The 20,182-nt window shown below is 39.0% G+C and overlaps 1 protein-coding gene across 1 annotated transcript; it reads right to left on the reverse strand.

Annotated features, from left to right (window-relative positions):
• Positions 1–1,097: 1,097 nt before the first annotated feature.
• LOC128505724 (uncharacterized) lies at positions 1,098–18,864 on the reverse strand. Its single transcript, XM_053476288.1, has 5 exons — positions 18,811–18,864; positions 11,689–12,003; positions 11,249–11,518; positions 1,386–1,475; positions 1,098–1,264 (listed from the first exon to the last, which is right to left on the reverse strand). Exons 2-5 carry the CDS (start codon positions 11,903–11,905, stop codon positions 1,179–1,181), a joined length of 663 nt encoding a protein of 220 aa, XP_053332263.1. The 5' UTR covers positions 11,906–12,003; positions 18,811–18,864; the 3' UTR covers positions 1,098–1,178.
• Between the last annotated feature and the right edge of the window lie 1,318 nt (positions 18,865–20,182).

The raw sequence follows: 20,182 nt of genomic DNA on the forward strand, positions 1-20,182 counted from the left end.
TCAGCATCCTCAGCAACTGCGACTATGCGCCGTTTCAGAGATTCGGCTACAGCATTTTTTAATTCAGACACTCTTGGACTCACTCCTGTGTGTTTAAATGTCTAGTGATGAGACTGTGTGTGATCGGACCATTGAACAGACCATTAAACAGGAAACATGGTCTCACTGCACATTGTAGTTGTGGCACACAACTACAATGTGCGCGCTTTAGAAGCCATTTTCGCTCTGTGCTCTGGTCTTGTCTCTAGACCGCAACCTCTCACAGCCGTAACCAATCAAATATCAGACTACCGCCCAAAAACCAGCATAACCAATCAGAAAGAATGAAAGTAGTTTAAATAAAAAAAAATGCATTTTTAGAGCCAATCTATTGTCATTTTCATGCTCGATCGTCACTAATGGGTTCGAGTAATCGATTAATCAAATACTCGTGCAAATCCCTACTCCATTAAACTTTCCTCATCTCTCTTTCTATCCTATTTATTTTTTGCAAGCATCTTTCTCTTGATTTTTTTTTTTTTTTTTTTTTAGGATGGTGGTATTTCAAGTTGCTTAGAAACTGGATTGACTTGCCAAAGTTGTTGGATCACTGATAATTTGCTTGAACGAAGTACCAGGTAAATATTCTGGTGAACAGTCAAGCACCTGGCTTGAACAAGCTGTGAATTCAGTCTGCTTGCCTTGTCTATTTGAAAATTTGGTTCTCTGATGGTTCTCTGTAATGCTGTGTAACCTAAGGTGAATGTGAGTGTAAACCCAGTTAACAGGTAAGTTTAGATTTAAAACCTGCATTAGATTGACATTTAGAAGTGAGAATGAGCTCAGTGTTTTCAGAGGCACTTTATTATACTGCCCAAGCACACAAACTTAAAATAAAAACACTCAAAATACAAGAAGACAAAAACAGGAAAACATAGTGAAACAATGGTAAAAGGAAGCTCAAGATTGAACTGAGAGAGCAGCCAGACTCAGGATATAAAATCAGCAGAACTACAAGGCTCATCATTTACACAGTCAAAGGTTAGTAAGACTTTGCACAGTGCACATCATCCTATAAGTGGCTGGCAAAGGTTGCACCAGAATTTGTGATTCTGACCCATGGTAGCAGGGAGATGTAATATCTGGTGTTGCGCAATATTAATGGCCATTCTTTTTCCTTGGCAGCAGATACAGTTGTTTCAGTTTGTGCTGTTAATGAACGAGACCTGAGAGGGTGAAACATGTTCAGCAGCTGATGATGGTAGATGATGATGATGATTTGCAACTGTAAGGTAACAACATGCATTAGTTTATGATCTTACATTACACACAATTCAACCTATACAGAACATTACTGGAAATATAAACTGTTGATTTATATATTGTATATATTAAAACAAACTTACTGAGGCATTGACCGTAAACCTCAAAGGACAAAGCTGTGCTAAATAATAAGAATATGGAGATCCCAACTACTATAAAACACACAGTCCAACCTGTAAAGACAAAAGCAAAAGAACACTCTTTAATTCAATACCACAAAGCTGTAACAGTAAAATTCAGTTATTAAACCAATTTTATTTTTTTAGTAAAATAGCATACATAATCCTTGCTTTAAAGGCAAACTGCACTGAAATGCTCTAAAAAGCTTTGTCTTCACCATAATGTCAATTCCTCTACTATTTCCTCTATTTGTGTCGATATTTTTTGTGCAGCTTGTCTAAACTACAATACTCTGTCCTTAAACATTGTAAGGTTCCTATAAATTGGTTCCTATGCCTATAAAAAAAAATCTAAATCTAACAGATGCATTTTCTGTCAAAGTGATGGATTTGACTCGCTCATTACAATCTCTGCTTGCTAGGTTAGCTTGTTAGCTTATACTCTGTGGTGTTATCTTGCTAGTGGCTCATGCTGGCTCACACAGCTAAATCCTAGTGCCAGTGGGGCTGGAGTGGACAACCGCATAACTGCACTTCCTCAGCTGCTCTGGTTTATGATTAGAAGCAGGGGCATTGCTCGGCATAAATACATGCTTTGAGCGTGGGACTCATGCAATCACCCATCTTTACACTCCCCCCAATGTTACACTTCCAATTTCTTATGCTTTCATATTGTGGCATGGGCGGGGTTTCGATTGCCAACCATCATGCTTTGCGGGAGGGGTTGCTGTGTGTTCACCCTGTTGGGGAAAGGTGTTTAGGTTAGTGGCTTCGGCCATGTTGTGGGTGTGTGCTAGGTGTGTGTGTTCTATTGAATGTTTTGATTTTATGCTGAGGCTAAATTAAATGTGGTTTTTCTGTGAAAGTGCTGTTCATACTATACAGTGCTATGCTTAATAAAATACTCCCAGCCATTTGCATTGGGTAGCAAGGAAGCTCACTCGTCTCTCCAAGTTTCTTCTTAGCGGTTAAAACGCTACAATATTTATAACCAGTGTCTGTGGAAGATGCAAGCAAAATTACTGAGCTCCAGCCTATTTCTTACAAGTCAGATATTAACAGCTTTTATTTTGAATTATTCCTGCATATTCTTCATACTTGCATACTGTAAATTGTTGCTGGATTTTGGCCATGAGGCTCCGCCACTGTTTTGTCTTGATTCCTATCTGTGTGAAAGCCTCAATCAAATGCCAAAGAAACAATAATAATCAGAACAGTTGTAACAGTGTTCAACAGATCAACAATATAGTAAAATAGGTTGACATTCAAATGCATTTACAGACTACAGCAAAATTTTACAACAGCTGAAGCATTAAATGAGTGAATGAGGGCACTGACCTACAGTGTTGGGTGTAACGCGTTACAAAGTAATTTGGATTACTTTTTTGATGTAATGAGTAATCTATTGCGTTGGGTCCAACATTTAAGTACTCAGTTATTTAGTTATTTTTAAAAAAAAATGTAATCCGTTTTTCAGACAATTTATGTAATCCGTGAGCCAGACAGCAGTCATTCCCAATCTATTAGTGTGTGTGTGTGTGTGTGTGAGTAAAAGTTGTCCTACAAACCCCGCCCGATTACCCGCCCTATTGTTATTTCTGCTGTTACACCCCTATCTCACCTATGCGGTTTGACTATGAGAGGAACGACACACGGAAAGATGAAACCTAATCACAGCGCCAAAACTCGCGGTGAGTCATGATGAATCGTACTTACGGCCAACGCGCGAAACCTCATAGGTGATATAGGGGTATAAGTAGTTAACAGATTATGGGCCAAACTTCACTGAGTGATGGTAGAATAATTATAAAGGTCTTGACTAAACAACATGCATGAGGAATCACAGAGGAGTTTTCATTTTCTGCAACGGAAAAGTACTCTAACTAGTTACTTTTATCAGAAAGTAATGCAGTAATGTAACTGATTACTTTCTAAAAACAGTAATTTTGTAATGTAATTAGTTACTTTAAAAAGTATCGTCCCCCAACACTGGTGACCTAGTATTATCCAAAGAAGGAAATATATGTGAATTTTTACAGTGACATTAAAATATTTGCATGGTGTTTAATTATGTAGCACTCTTATATTCATAAGAACACAAACAAACTTGATTAAGAGAACATCACACACATGCGAGAGAAATTCACAATCATACATGCAGCACAATCTCACTTAAAAGTCACTTTTTTCCTTTTCCTATCCCCTTCTTTTGTATCAATAGGGATTATTATTTTACTGTATTATTATTATTATATTATTATTATTATTATTATTATTATTATCACTTACTCACTCACTCATCTTTTATACTGCTGTATCCTGTATTCAGGGTCGCGGGGGGCCTGGAGCCTATCCCAGGAGGCTTAGGGCATGAGGCGGGGTACACCCTTACCAGGGTGCCAATTCATCGCAGGGCATACACACATACACACACACACATTTATTATTACTATTATTATTATTATTATTATTGCAGGCAGACACATCTCACCTGTTCAAAAGAGAAAATCAGACGTTTGACTGGTATGAACCATCTGCACTTTACAATATAAATGGGTGCTTTGTATGATGATAACAATAATAATAATAATAATAATAATAATAATAATAATAATTATTATTATTATTATTATTATGATAATAATACTTTTTTTAAGTTCAATACTGTTTAATAGTATTAAAATATAAAGGAATATTTAAATAATTATTCATTAATTGCATAGTCATAGATACTGTAATGTGATCCTAATGGACATGTTTTGTGTGTTGGTCTGGGTACTTATTTCTTACGAATGATTTTTTTGCAGAAAGTTCATTTGCTTTGAGAGGTTGTGAAGGACCTCACGCATTACACATAAAACCACTAGATGGCGACTGCATCTTGAAGTTTTCATTCAATATATTCAAAATGTATTCCTTATATTCAAGAATTGACTCAATATTCTTAAGTTCCATCCATTATATTTAGTATTCTATTTAATATATTCAAGTTTCATATAATATTCTCAAATTTCATTCAGTTATTCTTCTTCTTTTGTCTTTCGGCTGTTCCCTTTCAGGAGTCGCCACAGCGAATCATCTGCCTCCACCTAACCCTATCCTCTGCATCCTCTTCTCTCACACCAACTAACTTCATGTCCTCTCTCACTGCATCCATAAATCTCCTCTTTGGTCTTCTTCTAGACCTCCTGCCTGGCAGTTCCAGCCTCAGCAACCTTCTACCGATATATTCACCATCTCTCCTCTGAACATGTCCAAACCACCTCAATCTGGCCTCTCTGACTTTATCTCCACCAGTTATTGAATTTACATTTACATTTAGGCATTTGGCAGACGCTTTTATCCAGAGTGACTTACATTTTTATCTCATTACACATTTGAGCAGTTAAGGGTTAAGGGCCTTGTTTAAGGGCCCAACAGTGGCAACTTGGTGGTTGTGGGGTTTGAACCTGGGATCTTCCGAACCGTAGTCCAATGCCTTAACCACTAAATGGAATGAGAATATTGAATGGAAAAATGTAAGAATATTAAATGAAACCTAAAAAATTAAATGAAAATTTAAATATATTGAATGAATAAATTTAACTTTAAGAATACATGATTAAGGGACTAAGGTTGAGCGTTGATGGAGTAGGACGTGAGTTTGGGAGCTCCCACCGATTTTGATTAAATTGTTATTCATTGCGCTTTTTGACCATAATTTTAGTCCTGTTTTATTCTGTAGTTCGTTGAGTTCAGAGGTTTTACTCGGGACTGCGTAAAATTGCAGCAAAAAATATTAAAACTCGCAGTACTATTCAAACACAACTGAGGCCTAGTTTGCAAGCTGCGACCACATCCTCGAGTGAGTCGTCACCTGTAAAGCCCCCCTCGAGCCAAGCTAATCCGGATATTTATGCTTTTAAAGTCGAGTTGTTAGCCTCGCTGAGGAAAGATATCGCCGATATTTTTAAAAAAGAACTTCAGGATACTCTTGGTGATGTTTTGTCTACTATTAAGTTCGACTTGCAAGCGGGGAAACGCAGCTGGCGATTGATAAAGCTGCTAATGATGCTATCGTGTCAGAGCTAAACGGTACGGTCAGGGAGATGGAGCCGAGATGAAAAATACTATCAAGTGCCTTACAGCTAACGTAACCAAGCTGGGAAATAAATGTGAAGACTTGGAGTCTAGGTCGCGTCGTAACAATGTTAGGATAGTGGGAGTACGCGAGGGCCCTGACACGTGCACCACTGCGGCCGTGGCCTCCTTGCTAAAGGAAGCCTTTAATCTGGAGAAGGAGCTGCTTTTGGATCGTTCCCACAGGACCCTCCAACCCACACCTAAGCCCGGCGACCATCCACGAGCCATTGTATGCAGGTTTCATTACCACACTGACTGTGTTGACATTTTATGTCGCGCTAGAGAACGCCGACAGATTAAAGTTGGAGACCAGTCCATCTCAGTCTTTCCTGACTACACTGCTAAGATAGCACGCGCTCAGGTTGCATTCAATACGGTCAGGCAACAGCTGCGTGGCATTGAAGGTGTTCAGTACGGCCTGTTTCATCCAGCACAACTTCGCATCACGTATAAGGGTGTTAAGAAGAACTTTGTGTCAGCTGATGAAGCCAGTGATTATGTCAAAACTGTGATTTCTGGGTGAGCCTCAACAGCCCTTTAGTTTGGTGTATAATTCTGCTAAGTGTTTACGGTCTCATTAGGGTTAATGCTACATGCAAATTTTTAATTATTATTATTAGTTTTTTTTTTAACTGTGTTGCTCTAATTACCGTACTGTTTGTTTGCTTTTTTATTCACACTTTTATATAAGAAGACTAAATCGTATATTATACTCTTGTACTCCGGATTAGTCCAGCACAATCTTTTCTATGCTTACTGCATCTATTTACACAGGACTTGTTTATTTGTATTTTTACGTATTTTTGTTGGAATGTTCTCCTTCTAAGGAAACAGTATTTGGCACTGTTAGTTTTTTTAATATAACGAGTTTATAGTTACACGCACACTGTTATACAGTGTGAAAGTCGGTGGGAGTTTTTCTCTCTCGCTTTTGTTTGTTTTTGTTTGGGCTCCGGTTAGTCTATTCACTTTAGTGGATCATTTTTGCTTTTTGGGGAACACTGCTGTCTCCTTTGTTCTGTTATGTGGAGACTTTGGGTGTATTTGTGTTTAGGGGTATTTGGGGGTGGGGTGGGGGGGGGTCCCATTTCGGCTCTTTACGACCACTGGCATTTTGGCTGTTGTGTTTTTTTACATTAACATTTTTTTTGAATGGTTAGTGGCAATATAGTTCCCAGCATTTCTGGGTCAGGCATGCCTCTTAGATTCATTAGTTGAAATGTCAGAGGTATGGGTAACCCTGTTAAGAAATCTAAGGTTTTTACACACTTGAAACGTTTAAATTCTGATATTGCATTTTTACAGGAGACTCATCTTCGCATTAAAGATCATTATAGGTTATATAGCCCTTGGGTAGGTCAGGTCTTTCACTCAAACTTTAATTCAAAAGCTAGAGGAGTTGCCATTCTCATTAATAAGAAAGTTCCATTCTTATCGACCAATGTTATCGCTGATAGGAATGGTAGATACATCATTGTTGCTGGCACCCTAATGCAAAAAAACGTTTTGTTGGTAAATGTATATGCCCCAAATTTTGATAATGCTAAATTCGCTAATAGATTGCTGAGTAACATCCCCTTCTTGGATACCCATTTGCTGATCCTCGGTGGAGATCTGAATTGTGTTTTTGATCGCATCTTGGATCAATCTAATCCTCGTAATCTGACTCCATCATCTATGTCTAAAATATTTTCAGATTTTATGAAACAGAACGATCTTATTGATCCATGGAGATTTCGCAACCCTTCAATCAAAAATTTTTCTTTTTTCTTTCAGGTGCACCATTCTTATTCCAGGATTGATTACTTTTTTATTGACAGAACTCTTAATTCATGTGTTAATTCTTCTGACTATTCTGGTATTGTAATATCTGATCATTCACCTCTGCTAATTGATATTCAACTTTCTACCTATAAACATAGCCCACCACTTTGGAGATTTAACTCTCTTCTTCTGGCAGATAAAGAATTTTGTGAATTCATTTTAAGTTCTATTAAGGAGTTCTTTTCCTTCAATCAAAACGATTCAGTCCCATATTCTCTACTATGGGAGACACTTAAATGCTACCTGAGAGGTCAAATTATTTCTTATTCTGTTTTTGCTAATAAAAAGAATAATGCCAGGCTTAAAGAACCTACATCTGTGATTAGTAACCTTGATCAAAGTTATGCACTAAACCCTTCTCCAGAATTACTGAAGCAGCATCTTGATTTGCAAGCAGAATTTAATCTAATGTCAACTAAAGAGGCAGAGCGCTTGTTACTACGCAGTCGTGGCTCATATTATGAATATGGCGACAAGGCAAGTCGCTTGTTGGCACATCAGCTACGACGACAAGCCACTTCGCGTTTAATACCTAGTATTAAAAACACTTATGACACGATTACCACAGATCCCTTGGAAATTAATTCTATTTTTTAAGCATATTACGCTTCCTTATATAAGTCAGAATTTCCTACGGACAAAGCTAAAATGAACGAATTTCTTCATAATCATTCAAACCCTGTTATTGATACTAATATTGCCGGGCAATTGGACTCCCCATTTTCCGTTGAAGAAGTATTAAATGCTGTTAGAGCTATGCAGTCTAATAAAGCCCCAGGCCCTGATGGGTTTCCAATTGAAGTTTATTGGTAAACTGGCACCATTGCTTTTATCTGTGTTAAATGAATCCTTAAAAAGGGGTTCATTACCACCAACTTTCACCCAAGCCACTATAGCACTCCTTCTCAAAAATGACAAAGATCCAACCTCCTGTGGTTCCTACAGGCCATTATCTCTGCTTAATGCCGATGCAAAGGTGTTGGCTAAAGTGATTGCATCTCGCCTAGAGGATGTGCTTCCTGGTATTATATCTGAAGAGCAAAATGGCTTTATAAAGGGACGTCAATTGTTTTTTAATACTCGTACACTCTTTAATGGTATTTACTTAAAGCATCTATCTGAACTTCCCGAATTTGTGATTTCTTTGGATGCTGAAAAGGCTTTCGATAGGGTGGATGGGAGTACTTGTTTGCAGTTTTAAAGAAATTTGGATTTGGCGATAAATTTATTTCTTGGATTCGGCTTCTTTATTCGTCCCCTAAAGCCAGTGTTCATACTAATGATGTTTATTCTGATTATTTTGCTCTGGGTCGTGGATTTCGTCAAGGTTGCCCTTTGTCACCTTTACTCTTTGCCATCGTCATCGAGCCTCTGTCCATCACATTGAGATCTTCCTCTGTATTCTAGGGAATCATTCGTAATAGAATTGAACATAAATTATCATTGTATGCGGATGATTTGTTATATATACGCGATCCTGCACTCTACATCCCTGCTGTTTTTGGTATTCTGGAGAATTTTAGCTCATTTTCTGGTTATAAATTAAATTTGGGGAAAAGTGACTGTTTTCCCATTAATACGTCAGCATGTCATCTTCAACAGTCCGATCTACCCTTTCATCTTAGTCCATCGGGGTTTAAATACTTGGGGATTAATGTGATTCGTTCTCTATCTGGACTTAAATCAGCTAATTTTACTCCCCTTATATCAAGGTTTACATCTGATATTCAAAGATGGGGTAATCTCCCCCTTTCATTAATCGGTAAGATTAATGTTGTTAAAATTAATATCTTACCAAAATTTTTATTTCGCCTTATTTTTGCCGAAAACATTTTTTTGTCTCACTGGACAAGATTATTGGTTCTTTCATTTGGGGAGGGAAGCCACCTAGGGTTCGTAAAACTTTACTGCAGAGATGCAAATTCAGTGGATGACTTGCATTACCTAATTTTCTAGCTTACTACTGGGCTGCTCACATCCATAAACTTTGCTACTGGTTAAAATCTTCTGGATCCTCTTGGTGTAAATTGGAGCTATCATCCTGTAAGGGATCTTCTATACCGGCTCTCCTTTATTCCTCTTTACCTATAAAACCCTCTATGTATACTGATAATCAGGTGGTTCTTAACACACTTAAGATCTGGTTTCAGTTTAGACAGCACTTTAAATTTGTAAGGGCATCTTCCTCGGGTCCTGTAAACGATAACCATTTGTTTCCACCATCACTCTTGGACTTGACATTCTCAGTGTGGAGTGAAAAGGGTATAAGACAATTTAAATATTTATATGTGGATGGTGTCTTCAATAGTTTTGCCAATTTGTCATCTCGTTATGGTCTCCCCATTACCCACCTGTTTCGCCTTTTTTTTTTTTATTCGAAATTTTGTTGCCAAGTGTTGCCCTAATTTCCCCTCTTTACCTCCAAAACAGCAGTGGGAAACTATGATATCATTTATTCCTCATCATAGAGGAACCATTTCTAAACTCTATGATTCTTTCCTTTCTCTTAGTATCCACTCAAATGTTAAGCTTAAGTCTACATGGGAGGGGGAACTGGGAATTCAAATAGATAAGGAGTCTTGGGAACAGGCTATAGCGAGGGTACGGTCTTCCACCTCTTGTGCTCGTCTTGGACTTATTCAATTTAAGGTCATACACAGGGTACATTTTTCTATGTCTAGACTTTCTGAAATGTATCAGGATGTGGAAAACAAATGTGATAAATGTCATGGCTCTCCCTGTAACCTTAGCCACATGTTTTTTTTTATGTCGTGAGCTAGAAGATTTCTGGACGGGTTATTTTGCTATTATGTCAACTGTTCTTGGGGTAACTCTCCAACCATGTCCTCTAATTGCTATATTTTGGATTCCTGATCGCTCACTTACACTTAATTCTACACGAATGGATATCATAGCTTTCACATCCTTATTAGCGAGATGTCTATTATTGTTGCACTGGAAGTCTTCTAAACATCCTACTATCCCCTAGTGGCTTAAGGATGTCATGTTTTTTAAAACTTGAAAAAATTAAATATATGTTAAGAGGATGTACAGCCAAATTTTACCACAATTGGCAAACTTTTATTTCTTATTTTACTAGCCTGGGGTTATTGCTCGATTAAATATATAACTGTTACTGTTATATTTACATAATATGTTTGGTGGTTGTGTTGAGCCGTGTGGGACAAGGTTGGGGGGGGGGGGGGGTTGTCACTTGAGGGGGGGGTGTTGTTTTTTGAGTGTTTTTTTGTTTAGTTGTTTTTTATAATATATAAATATATTTATTTAGAAAAATGAAGAAAGGTAAATTGTATGTCTGTAACTGCAAGTACTGTATTGTTTTCCTTTTTTCAATAAAAATATTTGCAGAAAAAAAAAGAATACATGATTAACACATAAGTGAGTGCATGTACTGTATGGCTCAAAGTATTACTGTAAACATCACTCAATATTGTAAGTGATGATGTAATGTATGTATTTGAGTGGATGGGTTTGTTAAGGTTTTTGGTAATGTCACTGCTGCTCTTGGTTTCCCCAGGTGATTTGCTTTGTATTTCAGCTCACATTTCTTTGTTTTGTTGCGAAGTAGGCTACTATGGTCAGTTTCTCTGTGGTTAGTGAGGCTAACTGCATTTGGTCTTTTGCAGTTAAATAAAATAATATTATTATCATCAGTAGTTTTGAGTGTGGTTCATAACACTCCTTTGAGTCATACACATACTAACCAATGCGTCAATCAAGTCTTCTCACTGCCACTAAATTCCTAGCAGCTCACTCATTTTGCCAAAAGCACAAGATGGCTTGGTCTAGTCATATATCTTTATACCTGGTCTTGCTTGATAAAAACTGTGTCCACATTAGAAAGTAGCTAAAAGGCTCACTTGATTTGTATGGAAGTGTGATGCTCTTGCTAAGTATGTGGTTGTGTGAATAACTAGCTTGACACGTGAGTGTTTCTCCTTCTGTCCAGTTTGGTATGCAGAGCATCAGACTGCTGTTTGTGCTGCTGGAAACTTGATGGTGAAGAAGTTGAGAAGCTCTGGTCCATGTGAAGTTCACCTGCTGTGGACTCAAACCTTGCAGAGAGCAGATCAGATCCACACAGGAGGAATTAGTGTTGTTTATCAGCTGGAGGGTAGGAGATGGTAGAACTGAAGAAGAGGAAAGAACACTGAAGTCAGAAAATCATCAATATTTTCTCAAGTTACAGTACCTATACAATATAGTACAGGATTTCTGAGATGAACATGATATTAAATTTACTGTACTGCACAAAACGTTGGAGAGCAAATGAAAAGCAACAGATTAAAATCATTATTACCTTTAAGCGACAGGGTTAAATATCTCTCAACTGATGGTGGTGGTATTACTCTGGTCATCACACAGTTATAAACACCAGCATCACTGCTTTCAGCATATGTTATATTCAACCCATAAAGTCCTGTATTTACTTTAAACCGAAGTCCGCATTTATGGTCATGAGTGTCATTATTTAGAATATTGTATGAACAGAAACTTGATTTTTTTTTATCCTTCATCCAGAAAACACTGATTTTTACAAAATCTCTGTAATTGAACAGTAAAGGGCATGGTAGAAAGGCAGCATCTCCACTGAACACTGTAATGTCCTCTGCACCTAATAGAGTAAAGGAGAAAATTAGTATAGTGCAAAATACTGACATGAAGAAATTCATTATCACCTACTTTCCAACTACTAGGTTTGGGCAATAATATAAATAGATATTGTTATTGCCATAACTTATATTATGGTGAACTATGCAATTAAGGTTGTTTAACCACTGACTGAATCCATTATTACTTAATTAATAACACGTTATTGGATCAAAGAACTTGGATAATAGACAATCTTATTTTCATTTTTAAGGTTAGTACACTTTTTCCTAACAAATGTAAGTAAAAGACAGTACAGTGGAACCTTGGATTGCAAGCATAATTTGTTCCGGAAGTGTGCTTGTAAATCAAAACACTTGTATATCAAAGCAAATTTCCTCCAGAAGTTATACTGAAAACTGATTTTTTGTTACACAACCCCAAAAAATAAATATTCAAACAATAAATACAAAATATAAAGCGAAAATAAAACAACTTAATCTGCATTTTACCTTTAAAGAAAGGTAAAAAAAATCCCGACAGATAACAGTGGTGGGTCGCTCATCAGAATCAGAATCAGAAATCAGAATCAGAATTACTTTATTGATCCCCGTGGGGAAATTCTCTTTCATTACAGAACAAACTCCTGATGAAAATAAAGATTTAGGAAGACAAATAAAGATGGTAGAGAAAATTTTAATAAAAATAAAAATAAAACAATAAAGTAATAAAAATAAAAATAATAAGAATAGAATAATATAAACATAAAAATAAAAATAATAAAAATAGTCAAATAACCAATTAAAGTAAAACCTATAGCAGCAATTTTATCTACATTAAATTATATTGACATTGTTATTATCAACAGACATATACACAGTATACATGGTTATTAAGGTGAATTGTGCATATGTGTGTGGTTTATGGTTTGGTGTGATCATATATGCGAGTTAAATAGTTGCGACCGGCAGTAATGATTTCCTGTGTCTCTCAGTTGTGCAGCGTGGAAGTTTTAGCCTGTTGCTAAATGAGCTCCTGTGGCTGCTTATCATCATATAGTGTAGTGGGTGTGAAGGAGTGTCAAGTATTGACCTTATTTTGGACAATGTTCTCCATAGTCCAATTCCATTCCTACAACTTGACTGGCCTTGCCGAGGCTGTTAATGTCCATGACCCTCAGGCTGCTGCCCCAGCAGACAACAGCATACATGATGGCACTGACCACCACAGACTCGTAGAACATCCGCAGCATCGTCCGGCAGATGTTGAAGGACCTTAGTCGTCTCAGAAAATAGAGACGGCTCTGACTCTTTCTGTAAACGATGTCCACATGTTTAGTCCAGTCCAGTTTTTTGACCAAGTACACTACCAGGTATTTGTACTCCTCCACCCTGTCCACACCAACACCCAGAATGTTGACTGGGGTCGCTGACACTTTGGTCCTCCTCAGGTCCACTACCAACTCCTTTGTTTTTGTCACATTGAGCTGAAAATGGTTCTCCTTGCTCCAAGTGACAAAATTGTCCGCCACAGTTCTGTATTCACTCTCGTCACCATCAGTGATGCATCCAACTACTGCTGAGTCATCAGAAAACTTCTGAAGGTGGCAGGTCTCTGTGCAGTAGCTGAAGTCTGTGGTGTAGAGAGTGAAAAGGAAAGGAGAGAGAACAGTTCCTTGCGGTGCCCCGGTGTTGCTGATCACTCTGTCTGACAAACAGCTCTTTAAGCGCACATACTGTGGTCTGCCAGTCAGATAATCCACCATCCAGGATATCAGTGGGGCATCCACCTGCATCGTTGTTAATTTATCACCCAGCAGACCCGGACGGATGGTGTTAAACGCACTGGAGAAATTAAAGAACATGATCCTCACAGTGCTTGCTGGCTTATCAAGGTGGGTGTAAACTCGGTTAAGCAGGTAGATGATGTCGTCATCCACTCCTAGACGGGGCTGGTAGGCGAACTGAAGCGGATCCATAAGTGGTTGGACCATAGGCCGAAGCTGCTCCAGGAGGAGTCTCTCCAGGGTTTTTATGATATGTGACGTTAATGCCACTGGTCTGTAATCCTTAGGGTCACTGGGCCACGACGTCTTCGGTACAGGGACTAGACATGACGTTTTCCACAGCACAGGGACTGTGGATGTGCTGTGCTGCCTTTCAACCTGTGCAGCAGTGATGTTTATTAAAGAGGTGTCATGTAGTGGAGGTGTGAGAGTGTTACTCTGGAGAGTGCAGTCAGACAGGATGTCCGGGGCTAAGGTGTTAGCAAGGCATTCAAGTGGTGTTGAGGGGGGGTGAGAAGCAGAAAGTTGTAGAGGGGCGAATGAAGGGGGTGCGAACTGCAGTGATGCTGTTGTGGTGAGAGCAATTGGGGGAGCAGCGTTTGGGTGTGCACTGGTGTAACTATGTCAAATCTGTTAAAAAACAGATTCAGCTCATTATCCCATTCCTCATTGCCCTTCACTCCCTCACCACTGTAAGGTTTGTAACCTGTGATGGTCCTCATGCCACTCCACACCTCTCTGATGTTATTGTGTTGAAGTTTCCTCTCCAACTTTCTTCTGTAAGCCTCCTTGGCCTCCCTGATCTTTGATTTCAGCTTCCGCTGTATTTCTCGCACCTCTTCCCTGTTTCCAGCCTTGAAGGCCCTCTTTTTAACATTCAGTAGGGTTTTAATGTCCTTTGTTATCCATGGCTTGTTGTTTGGGTAACAGCAGACAGTCCTTGCTGGAACAGTGGTGTCCACACAGAAGTTAATGTATCCCGTGACACACTCAGTAAGACCGTCAACGTCGTCATTGTGTGATTCACAAAGTGCCTGCCAATCTGTCACCTCGAAGCAGTCCTGTAGTGTCATATTGGCCTCATCTGTCCATCTCCTCACTATTTTTAGAGTAGCTGGCAAACTCTTCACAACAGGCACATAGCAGGGTGAGAGGTGAATCAAGTTGTGATCAGACCTTCCCAGTGGGGGGAGGGGGGAAGAGCTGTAAGCGTCCTTAACATTAGCATACATAATGTCTAATGTCCTTCCTTCCCTGGTAGGGAAGTTCACAAACTGGGTGAAAGTAGAAAGTGTCCTATTCATATTCACGTGGTTGAAATCACCCGAAATAGCAATGAATGCATTCGGATGCTGAGTCTGTAACCGGGCTATTGCAGAGTGAATGACGTCACATGCTGTGTTCGGGTTTGCAGAGAGGGGAACATAAACAGCCACCATGATTACATGTGAAAACTCCCTGGGTAGATAATATGGGCGAAGTCCGACAGCACACTGTTCAACATCCGAGCAGCAGATGCGCTCTTTAACAGTAATGTGAGCTGGGTTACACCACTGTTTGTTCACGAGCACAGCCAGCCCTCCCCCTTTGCGTTTACCGCTCGCTGCACAGTCTCTGTCAGCCCGAACCGTGTGGAAGCCGCTGATTAAAGTATTAACATCAGGAATATCCTGGTGCAGCCATGTCTCCGTGAAGCACATTAAACTGCACTCCCGATACTCCCTCTGGCTCTGTGTTAGCGCCGTCAGTTCGTCCATCTTATTTCCCAGTGATCTCACATTCCCCATAGTGATTGTAGGGAGACACGGCTTATAAGTTTTTTCTGTAAGCCTTCGTTGTCTCAAAGCCTCCCTCTTCCTCCGTAGCTTTTTATTTTCTCTGCCTCCTCTGTGTGTCTTACGCCAAATTTCCACAGGGATTTCCTCCGGTTTTGGAGCTAAAGCGGCTGGCTTCAGGTCAATCAGCTGATCCCTGGTGTAAACAATGCGCGCTGCTTTGAGTTGTTGCGCCACTGCGCTGAGAAGTTGAGCTGCGACGAACATAAGCACCAAAACCTTTGTAACCCACATGTTGACGTGCATGCGCACGGATAGGAATGTCCGTGAAGGAATCATGAACGATTCCTTCTTTTTAAATGAGTCTGTGACTAGAGTAGTCTCAGAAAGTGATTCGTTCATTTTCTACCAGGTGCGCAAAGCATCACAAAACCACAGTAAGTTATGTACAGGAAACAGAAAGACTAGAAGGGAGTAGTTACCCCTGAGTCTTTTGGTCCAAATAATTCGTTCTTTTGTCACGTTACTCCCATAGACCCCATGCAGTGTTTTACACAGGAAACAGAATTGAGTGGTTCTTCTTAACGAGTCTTCTAGTCCGAGTCGCTCATTCTTATGTCACGTGACTCCCATAAATGCTATGCAGTGGAATAGATTCAAGAGAATGAACAATTTGGATTTTGATTCTGTTTCCTGTTTAATGCACTGCATAGTGTCTATAAGATCCACATGACAAAAGAACAAATGATTTGGACCAGAAGATATGGGAGGTGAGCTGCTTATTCTGTTTATCATAATATGTGCTTAGCTGCATTGCAATATTTACATTACTGGAATTATAGCCAAACTTTGAGTATGTTGAGGGTCTGTTTGGTGAAAATGTAATTTTATTCAATTTCTGATCAAAAGAATGAAATTAACTAAATGACTCTTTAATTTTAGAGAAGGGCTACAGTGTGGGACGACTTTCACACACACACGCTAATGGAAACACTGTTTTATCTCAAAACTTAGGAAGGAACCTCTCTAATGACACTTGAGTGCTCGCACACAATAATGGAATCACTGCTATAAACTAAAAATAAAACAAATTAACCTGCATGTTACCTTTGAAAAGAATCGTAACAGCAGTGTTTCTGTTGGAGAGAGTGTGTTTGTGAAGGTGACAAGAGAAGGGAGGAGGCACACACTCCCTATTAACACTTGCGTGCGTGCACACACACACACACACACACACACACACACACAAACGGCATCAGTGATTTATGATAGGGAGAGAGACAGATTTTACTTTTGCTTTACACGCATGCACGTGTGTTATATTAAACAGTACACGAGCGCGTGACGTGGACGTGTGGACGAAAGGACGACTTCCTATTTCTCCCATAAGAAATAATAAAAACTCAGAGAAAAATAATTAATACAAAATATAAAGTAAAAATAAAACAAATCAACCTGCAATTTACTACTGAAAAATGTAAAAGATAATTCACAATTGAGCAGTATTTCTGCTAGTGTGTTTGTGCGTGTGTGAGAAGCTAAAGTAAGACGAGAGGAGAAATGACTCACGCCCTCCCCCGCTTATATCTTCATATCCGCCAAAATATCTTCAAAACTTTTTCTACACGCAATACTCCACAATATTAAAGTAAAAACAGTTGTTTTGTTATGTACAGAGATGTTAAAGAGCTGCCAACTTTAGCAAGTTTGCGTGTGGAAGTCTTGGAGGGTAAATTACGGAGCAGTGCTTGTGCAGACTGTTGGGAAGACTCTTCCTGTTCCGAAATAATGTGGTTTTGTCCTAATCCAGAAAATAAATATATTTTTTTAAACCAAACTCCCTTGTCTTTCCGATACAGGGTTCTCTTTCTTCTGCAGGGCAAATAAAGTGAAAATTTCCTCTGCAGATCTGTTGATTCCTTCCAGGGCCTTCCTATCAGCTGCAATACTACCATAAATACCAGGATGCTTACCACACAGCAGTGATAAAAGGACAGCAGCAGATGTTGTGACAGGTTGATCTTCCTGAGAGCTCTTAAGAAGTATAGACGCTCTGTCCTGACACTTGCAGCTAAGCTTTGCGGCATCCTACGCCTATCATGGTCCTTGAGATACTTCTACAACTTAACTGGAGTCCACCTCTGTCTAACTGACTTTACTGGACACAATCACGAAAGGCACTGTACCTGTCGATATGAGGTCTCACAGTAGACTTTGCATGTCAGCCATTTCAACAAGACCATGGCCCAATGCATACCACAAAGAAAACAAAAGGGGCTTCAGAACAACTCGCCCATGTAAAGTCTGGATCCGAACACAAAAAAACACAATTTCTAGTGAGATCTGAAAATGATGGTGCCCTGACCCTGCCAGTTCAATTTGGTTAAGCTTGAACGATTCTGCCAAGAAGAGTGGAAACTTCCACAAGAAAGATGTTGCAAGCTTGTAGCATCATTTGGCTGTCTGCCAAAGGTGTTTTGACCAAGTACTAAATGATGGGTCTAAATACTTATATAAATGAATTCAGTCATTTATTTTAAATAAATTATCAAAAATCTATACACACCTGTTTTTACTTTTGTGGAGTATTGTGTGTAGAATGATGAGAAAAAAAAAGATTTTAATACATTTTAACATTCTGTATCACTGTATAGGCACCATATTATCTGTATTACACATGTTGTTATACTGTATATGTTTATATATATATGTATATTATATGCCTACATTATTGTATACAAAACCATTCATTATTTCCAAACATACCTTAAAATAAATAAATAACATTACAAAATAATATTTGCATGTCTGAAAAGAAAGCAAAAATTACATGACAGCCCAATTTTCAAGTGGAAAAAAGTAGGCTACTGGGCTTGACATAAAAATAGAAAGGAGTGAGTGTGACAAAGTTACAGATTGATTAGCACATAGAAGCATTTCGGCCTTTTACACCAAAGTTAGGATGTACAAATGTACTGTTCAGATTTTTAATTGTCTTAAATAATAGCTGGTATAAAATAATAATTGGTACTGTAATCACTGGATTGTTATGTTTTTATGTTAAAAATAAAAATATATTGTCAAATAATTTTTTATTATCTATTCTATCACTTGAATTTTATAACTTGACTCATTTAGTAATGTAACATTCTATAAGTCTAGAAAAGGCAGTTGTTACACATTTGTTTGTATATTAGCATTGCAATACATACACAATTTTGCATAATAGCGCATTAGCAAAATAATGAAAACTAATGATAGTAAGTCTTACCAGCATTAGTAGAAGAACAAATAATAACGGCTAGAAAAAGCCACAAAAGCTTCACTGAAGACATGCTTACCACGAAGTTCTAAACACACACACATACACGCCCACCCTACATCACTTCATGTCCTGTCCAGATGATCGATCACACACCTCCAACTGCTGCAAGTTACACGATTCAAGATTCTTTGTCACTATACTAAGTACAGTGAAATTGGAGAAGTCTTTACTGTGCAAGTAAACTTTTGATTTTAATAATTTGTATATAAAAAACACACTGCGGACAAAGCAAATAAATAAGAGAGTTACTGTATAGTGATTTATAGGGTACAAGAACCATGTTGTATGGTTCAACAATTTGTTGAAAAATACAGAATGTGCAACAAAATTTTAATATTGAGTCTAAAATAGAAACATATAGTGAATAGACACATACCTAAGTATACAGAGAATGTAAACCTGTAAGTTGGGGTATAAAGTGCGAGATCAATTGATGTGATCCTTCAGTTTATAGTTTTGTGTGTGTAAGGCTGTGTGTGTGTGTGTGTGTGTGTGTGTATGTGTAAGGCTGTGTGTGTGTGTGTATGTGTGTGTGTGTTTGTGAAACTAGAAACATTTAGTACGATGCTGTGATAGAAGCTGTACTTAAGCCTGTTGGTTTGTAAAGTGATGGACCTGAATCATTTACCAGAGGACAGCAGTTTAAATAAGTGGTGTCCAGGGTGAAAAGGGTCCTTCAGGATGTTAGCTGCCCCTTTAAGGGAGCATGCTTTGTAAAAATCTTTCAGTGACAGCTGAGAACATCTTATGATTTTCTGGAGGGCTTTCCTGTCCGCCTTTGAGCTGCTGGTGTATCAAGTGGATATCTATTCCAAGATGGCGCCGGTGAGGTTGTTCTTTAAGTTAGTTTACAGCGTTTTAAAACCGGCAAAATTACCACCATGGGGTACATTAGTTATGATAGAGACACTCTTGTTTCTATTGGTATACAATGTACTCACAATTCGACGTTTTTAACTCCGGATCCGAGCTGGCCGAGTGAGATCCTGAGGGACAACAAAGGACGCGACGCGAAGCGGCGGCCCCGAGGGAAACGAGCCGGCGTCAGGAACAGGCTGAGAGCACGTGCACACCGCACACCTCTGCCTAGCATCCTGCTCGCCAACGTCCAGTCACTGGAAAACAAGCTCGATGACCTCAGGGCCAGGGTAAAGTTCCAGAGAGACATTCGGGACTGCAATCTCCTCTGCTTCACCGAGACATGGCTGAACCCAGCGGTGCCGGACCACGCCATCCAGCCGGCCGGGTTCACCGCATGGACAGGACGCGGGACTCGGGGAAGTCAAGGGGAGGCGGCGTGTGTTTAATGGTGAACAGC

Source organism: Clarias gariepinus, chromosome 17 (assembly GCF_024256425.1).
Source record: "Clarias gariepinus isolate MV-2021 ecotype Netherlands chromosome 17, CGAR_prim_01v2, whole genome shotgun sequence".
NCBI lineage: Eukaryota > Metazoa > Chordata > Actinopteri > Siluriformes > Clariidae > Clarias > Clarias gariepinus.